At 34.4% G+C, this 10,486-nt stretch overlaps 1 protein-coding gene across 7 annotated transcripts; it reads left to right on the top strand.

Annotated features, from left to right (window-relative positions):
* The first annotated feature begins 522 nt into the window (after positions 1–522).
* Positions 523–6,358, top strand: LOC125218413 (Transducin/WD40 repeat-like superfamily protein). Of its 7 annotated transcripts, none has more exons than XR_016134455.1 (7): positions 523–636; positions 1,887–2,268; positions 2,426–2,578; positions 3,225–3,709; positions 4,196–4,623; positions 4,810–5,102; positions 6,146–6,358. XR_016134455.1 is itself a non-coding variant. In XM_089062460.1 (7 exons), the coding sequence occupies exons 2-6, from the start codon at positions 1,971–1,973 to the stop codon at positions 4,598–4,600; spliced, it is 1,185 nt and encodes a 394-aa protein (XP_088918586.1). In that variant the 5' UTR covers positions 523–636; positions 1,887–1,970; the 3' UTR covers positions 4,601–4,623; positions 4,810–5,378. The 7 variants fall into 7 exon arrangements, 6 of the variants coding, with proteins under 6 accessions (XP_088918586.1, XP_088918573.1, XP_088918584.1 ...); XM_089062460.1 differs by lacking the exon at positions 6,146–6,358 and having other exon boundaries at positions 3,225–3,460; positions 3,617–3,709; positions 4,810–5,378; XM_089062462.1 differs by lacking the exon at positions 6,146–6,358 and having other exon boundaries at positions 534–636; positions 1,887–1,912; positions 1,985–2,268; positions 4,810–5,378.
* Positions 6,359–10,486: the final 4,128 nt, after the last annotated feature.

The raw sequence follows: 10,486 nt of genomic DNA on the forward strand, positions 1-10,486 counted from the left end.
GTAACAGTACATGATTTCACAGCAATTAAATTAAGGAAAATTGGCATCTAATATCATGAAACTTTAAAAAAGTTGGGTTTTTCCCACAAACTTTAAAATTGACAAATAATATCACGAACTTCACTCCAGATTTGTTTTTTCCCACGAATGAAAAAAATCATGTTATTTTAATAGATGGAAGAACAATTTTGGACGGTGTGCTTCAAGAAATACTATCTTCAAAGATTGAAAAACTTGAATCTCTCAAAATTGTTGTCGAGAAATTACGAAAAAAAAAATCTATATCATAATATTATTTGTGGGAATATTTTTATTCGTGGAAAAAACCAAACCCAGGGTAAAGTTCATGATATTATTTGTCAATTTTAAAATTTATGGGAAAAACCAAAATTTTTAAAAGTTTCGTAATATTATAGGTTAATATCCCTTAAAACTATGTAATAAACAAGTTGCCCAACAATTAAATTAATTTAATCAAGGCCCAATTGGCCCATATTGATTTTATTTTTTCGATTGAGGCCTATTTTTTTCTCTAGCTCTCTCTCTTCAACAAACTCTGCGCCTTGGAACAGTTCTCGGCGGCGAGAGTCGACCGGAGGACCAAACGCGGCCGCGTAAAGCTTCTCGAAATAGCAGGTATGTTCTGCTCCAGGTCTCTAGTTGTTTGATTTTCTTCGTGCTGGTGATTGTTCGGAATTTATGTTTATGATGCTGGAGTATTAATGAATAGAAAAACCAATTTAGGATAGACGCATTAGAGACTGACTCAGCTCTTCAGTATATTCATCGGGGTGAAAAGTTCTAGAGCGAGACAGCTTATTGTCATTGGAAACAGAAACTATTTGCTGCTCCAATTAGAGAATTTCTGTTCTAGTTCCTTTCCATTGCTTTTCCAGTATGCTAGTTTTGGCTTATGGCTATCGTTGATCTGAGCTACTGCTGGTGGAGTGGAGGATTTTATTGTACATATTTGTTGATAATGTGTTATCAATACATATCATTGCCACTACCTGAATATAAAACTAACTATTTGTAAGTTCCAGGTATTCTCTGATGTAGAATAATATTCCTGATTATTCTTTAGATATCATGACAGAGAATGATAGTTTTTATAAGATTAAATGACAAATGTTGGTACTGATTCTGAATTTACATATTGTATCACTGATGGCGGTTTGTATTATTTTGGAACTTCAATGTGGTGAATTGCTTCGGGTGGATGGATTAATGACTAAGGAACTGCAAACAATATGGCTGAGGAATTTTCTTTTATCATTTCTCCTTTCTTTCGTTATTCACTTTTGGAATTGGTCAAGCAATTTACAGTGGAGAATCAGATGTGATGTCATTGTATTTTATATTTTCAATCTTACCTTGTGCTGTGCTGTATTGTTCATACATGTATGTAAATACTAAATAGGCAGTTAGGCACTTTGTATGTCTAGGCAGTCGGCTTGTAAAACGTTATCTGGAAGCTTAATTCGCTCCTCAATCATATATTCATATCTATACTGCTTGCTAAAAATGATAAAAACATACTAAAAACATGAAGTGTTGACACTATGGTTGAGCAGCCTGTGTGCAAAGTGAAAAAAACTTATGTAAAAATTCATAATTAGAGCATCTAAGACTAAGAATTCATATTTATAGCATCTAATTCCTCTACTGATAGCTTTCATTTTCTGATGAATTAAGTTATGTTTCATGTTTCTATTTGGTTATTGATGTATTTGCATAATGTTTTTGTGGTAGAATATTCAGATTTATATGTGTTTGTAGCTGACTGTTTTTACTGATGAATCATGAAGCTTATAGCTTACAAATCCAAACTTTCTAGTCTTATTTTCCCACCTTGCATATTAAATCTGACCGATTTTTTGATTCAGATATTAAAGTACTTTACCTTGGAAAGGTTAGGCCTAGTCTCAAAATTAAACATATGCTCACATCAAACAAGAACCCGCACTAAAATGGATCTTCTCAGTAAAGCATACGCAACTGCTTCCGATTCCGATGAGGATGGTGGTGCTGGGAGGCAAGATGGTGGTGGTGGAGTACCAGAGCAATGGGGTCCATTGCCGCCTCCTCCGAAACGCCTCAGACCCGAAAAGTTATCGACGAGTCAGATCCAGATGGCCACATTTCCTCCGCCAAGTCACCACGCAGAAGCCCCGATTGCTGGGAGATATATATCCAAGCGGCAAAGAGCAGCCACCTTGGATCCTATACCAACTACCGGGAACCGGAGTTACGTAGCACCTTCACCAGGCAATTCCCGTCCTCATTGAACTTGATTAATCTCTGAGTAAATTGAATATTTTTAACGACTTTAAAAATCCTTGTGTTTTATAAAAGTCAGAGCATTATTGGATTGAAAGAACATGTTAAGCTTTTCGTTATTGACTTCAAAGCTTAAATCATGCAGTGAAGGGAAGCATTTCTGTTACAGATGTACCACATGCTATTTTGACAACACTGCAGCGTCGTACGAAAGCCAGCCAAAATCTAGTGTCTCTTTCTGCTGCTCTGGATGGGCACACAAGCTCTGTCAACACGGTGCAGTGGTCCACAACTCATGGTAATTTTCATTATTGTCTTCAACTATTACTTTCAAAGTTCAAACAAGCTTCATTGTTTCACAGTGCTGTTTCTTGATAGTTATGCTTATGCAGAGAGTTGACATGTCTTACAAATCAAATCTAGAATCCATATTCCATACTAGTATATATTATGTTGCCATGGATAATTTTATCGTGCACATATTACTTCAGAGGGCATGCATTGTTTGATGAGACCCTGTGTTCTAGCATTATAAGTCCTATTCTGTTTTCATTCTGCGTTGACAAATGTTGATACTTCGACTATAAATGTGTTTTGTTGAGATATTTAACGTAAGATAGTTCTTCCGCAAGAAAGCCTCCAGGATGCAGTTTCCTGCCAATGGTGCATTTTTTTTATCAGACTGTGGTGAGTTACAAAGGGTATTTGTTTTATGCTATATAACCTTTAAGTCCACATTTTGTTCGCGTTTACAAGCTAATTTCTTTTTTATTGCGTATTGATTTCTAGTTGTGAACTTGTGGTAGAGGTTTGCTTATACTTCATGACTCAATGCTTAACCAAGTCCAGTCTCTTATGATCTTATCTGCTTGACCTATTGAAAAGACTTGACTTGAGTTCTTATGCTACGAATTTCTAATTTGCTTTAAGATGCTACTTTGCAGCTCATCTTCTTGCATCTGCCGGCATGGATCATACTGTGAACATATGGAATGTATGGAGTGGAGGTCAGAAACGAGCATGTACGTTTGACTATCATCCTGCAGCTGTAAAAGATGTGAAATGGTCTCATCTGGGATTATCTGTACTCTCTTGTGGTTATGATTGCACATCCAGATTGGTTGATGTTGAAAAGGGAATGGAGATTAAGGTTTTTAAGGAGGACCAAATAGTACAAGTTGTAAGATTTTCTCCAAACAACTATGATCTTTTTATTTCTGGGGGATCAAAAGGTCACCTCAAACTGTGGGATATTAGGACTGGGACAGTGGTCCATGAATATGTCCGCAGTCTTGGCCCAATCCTTGACGTAGAATTTTCTGTTGACGGCATGCAGTTAATGACCTCAAGTGATGTGTCTAAAAGCAATATCAGTGAAAATTCAATTATAGTTTGGGATGTTTCACGGCAAGTTCCTTTATCCAATCAGGTAATATTTTGGTGTCCTGTGTTCATTGCTATAGGCCATACTCATAAAATGAGAATCCACTATCATATTGTATTATGCCATCAATATAACAACATCCAAGGGTTACAGGGTTTTTCTTTTCCCTTCTCTTTATAAATAAAATATATTAAATAAAATGATAAGATAAACATAAAACATCTTAGTTCAACATGTAAGTTCAACTTTTCCCGTGCATAATCGTGCAGATGAATTAATGAAAATTGAAAAAAGGATAGGAAGGAGAATTCATGCTTTAGAGTATTTTGGCCAACTTGCTCTGCATGCCTTTGAATGAATTTTTCGGGCATTCTTATGAGTATGGAGTTAGCATCTCAAACTGAAGTGCTTTTGTATCGCTTTGTTTAGCCTTCAACAGGCAAGAAATTCTTGTTATAAACCTGACAACAGCTAAATACTACGTTTATATTTCAAAATGTTGTTCTAAACAGCTGATTAATTGTTTCCCAGGTTTACGCCGAAGCATACACATGCCCTTCTATAAGATGCCACCCATTTGAGCCGTATTTTATTGCACAATCCCATGGAAACTATATAGCTATATTCTCTTCCAGAGCACCATTTAAACTTGACAAGTACAAGAGATACGAAGGTCATGGCGTCTCTGGTTTCCCTATCAAGTGCAATTTCAGTTTGGATGGGAATTTGGTGGCCTCTGGGTCCTCCGATGGCTGTATCTACTTTTATAACTCTAAAACATCTAAACTTCTAAGCAAGGTAAAGGCATACGAGCAGGCATGTATAGATGTTGTATTCCACCCTGTCTTGCCTAATGTAGTTGCTAGCTGTAGCTGGAAAGGCGAGATCTCCGTCCTCCACAAAGATAGAAATAACAATTGGAAAGTCTCACCATGAATTGCTTGAGCATGCTGAATCAGGTCCCTCCTTCAGACTATTATTGTGTATTCTAACTATATTGGATTACTTTATAGTTTGCTAAATTATACTATCAATCTGCATCTTGCTCATGTCATGCAAGTATTTTGTAGAAATACTCCATATTGCTAGAAAGGTTCAACTGTTTGTTTCTCTTTGTATTTAGAAATTCCCTTTTCTGGAAACAGATTGGAAAGTCAAGAATCTGAATGATGTACTTAGCTCTTATGGGAACTCCGGACAAACCAGAGACTTGAGACATTAAGCAAAAGCAAATGTGTAAACACTGAATGACTGGATCAGATTCTGAAAATGATTCTCTGTGGTGCTGGGAAATATGGCGTGTTTGGAACGCTGCATATCAGCTATCAGTTGCTACACCCTGAAACCTCGTAAATTTCAGAAAACCTCGGAGAAGAAGCTGAAGAACGAAGGCAAGCAGAACAAGGAAGGCTGTTACTGCTGTTTGAAATTGGTGAAGGTATTTGATTCATTCCACCATTATTATAACGTTAAATCCATATAGTTGTAATTATACACATAAAATAAAATGAATGACAGGCTAATAACCTGACTACATATTTTAAGTGTGTACTCAGTACTCATTTAACTGTAAACATTGTTAAAAGTTGTTCTAAACCTTGTCTAGATTTAAACTCCTTTGCTTTGTGCGTGCGTGTAAAACATGCACTAGTATATATACAATGTGAAGAGCAAGCTAACTAGGCATTGCAATTGTTTGTTGCTAATCTCTCAATCTTGTGTTTGAATTGTCAATAGTAAGTATATGTTTCAACTCTAATATTATTTCTTATATATTTCTGGCGAGGTGACTGTTTCAGGGAAGGATTTTTATTAGACACGTGATGGTGTTTAATGTTGAAAAAAATTACTACTCCTCATGTTTGGAGAAATTATTATTATTACTATTATTATATTATAAAAATGGTAGTAATAATTATATAGGATTTGGCTGAATCAGATCACACATGATCTTTCATCTTACTAATATTCCTCTGAGGCCACAAAAATCGATCTGAAGTTGCAAATGATAAATGGACTGTACTAGTACTAGGAGAAGTATTAACCAATTTCTAAGATCCCAATATTCTCTTGTTTGTAACGATTTTTCTGTTTACATTTTTGACGAGTCATATTTTTTAAAATTGGGGTATTTGCATTTAATTTTAATTTTTTTTTTGTACTGCTGGTAAATCTTATTAAATTAATAATAATTCTGATTTGCAATCGTTTCCTAATTTAGAGGGAAATTTTATAACTAAGCAAGTGTAATTATTCACAAGACAAACTACCCTCATGTTAACTCATTTTGGAACGTCGTAGAAGGTTTTTTTTTCACTATTTGAGAAAAGATAGGGGGCAATGAGAGATCCAAAACCAATGGCGGATTAGTGCATTAGCTCGGCTCCAATTATTTACTTCCTTTTGTTCTTCGTTTAACATTCATTGTTTATATTGATTGTCGGGTAATGAACACCATACTATCTCTATCTTTTGATGCAGATGACATCATTTTTCAGTATGTCCTATTCAACCAGTTGTATTTGCTAGACTCTTCATTTGTAAACACAAAAGTGGAAGGGCCAAGCTCAAGTGAAAGCACGCGCGTGGTAATCAAAATTGTCGATATTTTATCATTTTGTTCTCATTTTTATCATTAGTTAGTACTACCAAATATGAAGTTCCTTCAAAATTGACTTTGAAATAAGTACAATAAATGGGAAACAATGAGAAATTTCGATTGGTAGTTAGGGATAGGAAAATGGACCGGTTGATGATGTGGGAGATCACATGAATTCATCTAAATTCATTCTACATTTGAACTACACCCATACCTATACACTACATATTCATCATTTTTGGACCATTTTGAAGACGTGTGTATTAATAAAAACAAAAACATAGGACCAGTATTGGACCAATTCCACCTGTGCCGCCATGAACTTCCAAGATTCTATTGACTATAGTTGTAGTAGGCTTTGAATTAATTATCTATTAGATGGAAATGAACATACTAGAAGAATATGTTTTTATTTTATTTTAAAGTATGACAAAACTCTAATTTTACTAAGTAAATTTTATAATAATCTCAAAATGACGTTGTGACCGTTATTCTAGGTTGGGCATGTTGTTTTAGGCAATCCTAAGGGAAAATTAGACCATCCTGGTGGTCTGGGGGAGCGGCCAACCCCTTCCCTCCTAAATGTCCGAAACAAGCGCAAAATCATGCACCAACTAACTCACATGAAGTCTAAACATAATAGAGCAATCTATCGAGCAAGCAAAAAACAACACAGAGCAATTGCTCCAAAGCTCCAAAACAAAAAAAAAGGTAAAGAAGTAATGAAGAACCAACTCGCATCTCAATCCCTAGTCCCGCCTATGATAGTATTCACTCAATTCATCCATCGTCGATTACACTGAGAGGGGAATATCTGGACACGGATTTCTTATCCATAAGCAAAGACGCCTAATAAGTCTTTCTCCTCCAAATCCCTATTTGATTTATATACATCACTTTGATATTCCTATCCATGAAATGAAACTTGAATGGTTTAACAAAGTTTTCTTTCTAAGTATGTAACTAACAATATTACTATAGTACTATAACCGTCATCACTAGTCTATCACCATCAACATAAACTATTTAAGAAAACGATACCATAAAACACAAGTATCTATTGTGTTTTTATATGTAAGAACGTTCAATTAACATTATACATTTTCTTTTTGGGAATCAGTTGCCATCACTTTGAAAGTCTTATAGTAGTAACAAATATTAATTGGAATCATTACATATAGGTCTATTTTGAACCTATCTGTACTTCCAATACTCAATTGTTGATATATTGATAGTGTACACATTGGACTTAATAGCACACGGAATTGGTCTTTATTTGTTTTGACATAGAAATTGATCGTAAATAGAAAAAAAAAATCAATAATAATAATGGAGTTCATATTTGAAAACACACCAAGTTGTATATCTACTCGTTACAAATAATTTTGTGGGGGACCAATATATGAAGCTGTAATTTGGTCCATCATATTATGACAAAAAAAAAACAATAATAAAATAAATTTTTGGTCCTTCACATCTAGTCTCTTTTAGTTATTTGGGTATCTTACTATTCCAAACTACATACTAATTAAGTACTTATAACATACACCTGCCTTTGTTGCATCTACCCAAAAAAAGCCAGCATTAACAAATTCATCAAGTTTTGATTAATTACATTTTTTAAATCTATATGCATATTCCATATATATTGTGTGGATGTGTTTGTGAAACTTGGTGAAATATATATAACAACATTTCAGAATAGAATCGACAACAAATAATACCGAAATCAACAAGTTGAGATTAAGCTAACAAGTTGTGGTTTGGGCTTTAGTGTGGTGTAAACGTGTTTATATTTTTTGGGTCATTTTTAAGTAATGATATTATGGACCATCTTATGATTCAACTCAGATGTGACACACTTGATTTTAACACTTTTGGTCCCTCGCTCAACTATATGTTGACATTTTATTAAATAACATTTTTTATATATTGGAAATTTGAAGTGTAGTTGTCATAGTATCACTTTGAACTTATCAAGAGTTGGATTTGCAGAGTGTTTGACCTAATTTAGTGATGTGTACGTATTGGTGTGTTAATTATCATGATAAATTATTATTACTAAATCTTTTTACTATTATCATATTTTCTATGTTCAATTACAAATTTACAATTAAGACCACATGACCTTGACTAAAATTGCAATTTTAAATGGATGAGTTGAAATCAAGAAACGCGTGTCGCTTAAAATTGACGAGCAGCAGAATAATAGTACATATCAATATATAGATTACGAAAAGAACGATCGACAATTTCGAGAATTTAAATGTGTCGTATGTTCCATTAATCGTCACTAGGTCACCTATTAAGGACTTTAATAAGTAGGCAACTACCAATAGGAGTTCCATGGGTTGGTCCTCATGATTGAATGTTTATGGTCATTGAATGTAGTTAATAAGTTTGGATATCATACCATATGTCTCCATTTATATCGAATGTGACTGCTATGGAAGATCTTCGTGGTGATCTTGGAGTAACTACACTCGCCACCAACTCAAATAATTGTCATATATAACTTAATTGGTATATAATAAATTTTTTTTTTATGATGCTATATGTAATGTGCACTAGATAAGTTAGGTTTATTGTACAATGGAAACTAGAGGTAATTTGACAAAATAAAAAGTACATCAAAAATAGATTTGTATGGTCTCGATGGGTTTATTTAATGGTGACATTCAATCACAATTATATATACTCATTTAGAGTATCTATTTATTAATCCTCTCATTAATTTCATTTAGTTAGTTAGCAACGAACCCACAGACTCAACCCAAACAATGTAAGTTGAGGATCAAACACCACATTTAAAGGGAGGAAACAACGAAAAACATGTTCCAACGCAAGAGGTTTGGTCGTGTGGCATGACTCATTCATTATTAACTAAATGGTGAGGGGATTGATTCACTATTTATTAGCACTAAAAATACCTGCAAACATACTTGTAGATCTAGTATAGCTAAAGGTCAGTACCGGGATATCGAACACAAGGATTAAGATTGCAACTGACTACCATATACTAAGCATCACATACTATCTAGAGACACGAGATTTTTGGTTTGATTTTATAAAATAGACATAAAATAAATAACCAGATAAAAGAAAGCATAAAAACATATGATACAAAACATGCGTAAGAAAGTAGAATTTTAGGATTCAAAACACAATTGACTTCCTTGAATTACGGTCTCTAGAGTTATTAAGTCGGTCACTTAACTAGATTAAACCCCCTCCCGAGGTGAGAAATCTGTAGATTATGTGTAATAATTGAAGTCCCCTTCTAATTCTTAGACCTAACTCCTAAAAGATTGTTAAGACCAATGACCTCACGTGAAACCTCAACTCTCCCGAGTTCTATTACATTAAAGTGTGAATTATCCATTTTCCAAGTCAACTATTTCGTCTCCCGACTACTCTAATCAACTCTAACATGTATTCAAGAGGTAGCTAATCAATTGAATATAGTAGGCACAAAGATAAATCAAATAACTGCAAGAGCTAACAAGGAAAATCAATTTAATATCTTCACAAAAAAAAATCCACAAAAGTTGTTCTACTCATAGACAAGTAAAAACTACAAATAAAGTACGAGACATGAAAGAAATAGATAAAACCCAAGGTTGAATCTTCAATCTCCAGTCTCCTCTTGCCTGGATCTGCAGAGCTCCGCTCCAATGGAAGATGGATGGTTATGTGTGGAATATGAGATGGATAGATGAATGTGTATAGAGGGGGAAGGATTGGAGGCCCTGAGATGGAGAATATAAATTAGGTTAAGAGGTATTTATAGGGTGGAAAAAGGTTTAGTTTGATAATTTTCGTGCCCTAGAATAATTGGGAGAGATTGGGCTTCATAATATAATAGTAATTTCTTTTCTTCCGTAAATTTTCTCCTAAATTCCCGCCAGCTTTGACTGCACTGCGCAATGTTCGTAAAATAGCCATAACTTTCTCCACAGAACTCCGATTGAGACGTGCGAGATATCCGCGCGAAGCTCTTTCGAAAACGAAGAAAATGGTATGCATTAAGCACTGATTGGACTTCAAAATCGCTGGCAGAATAAGCTCGAACAGAGGCTGCTGCACCTTGGCCTTTTTGCACCTTTTTCTATCTTTTTCTATCATTTATCAACAAACATATAAAAAATACCAAATGTATAACATATGCAATTTAAGAACATAATTTGCATGATTGACATTTAAAACGATCAAATCTAGCCCTT

Source organism: Salvia hispanica, chromosome 1 (assembly GCF_029641045.1).
Source record: "Salvia hispanica isolate PSC_SH4W2 chromosome 1, Shi_PSC_v1, whole genome shotgun sequence".
Classification (NCBI taxonomy): domain Eukaryota; kingdom Viridiplantae; phylum Streptophyta; class Magnoliopsida; order Lamiales; family Lamiaceae; genus Salvia; species Salvia hispanica.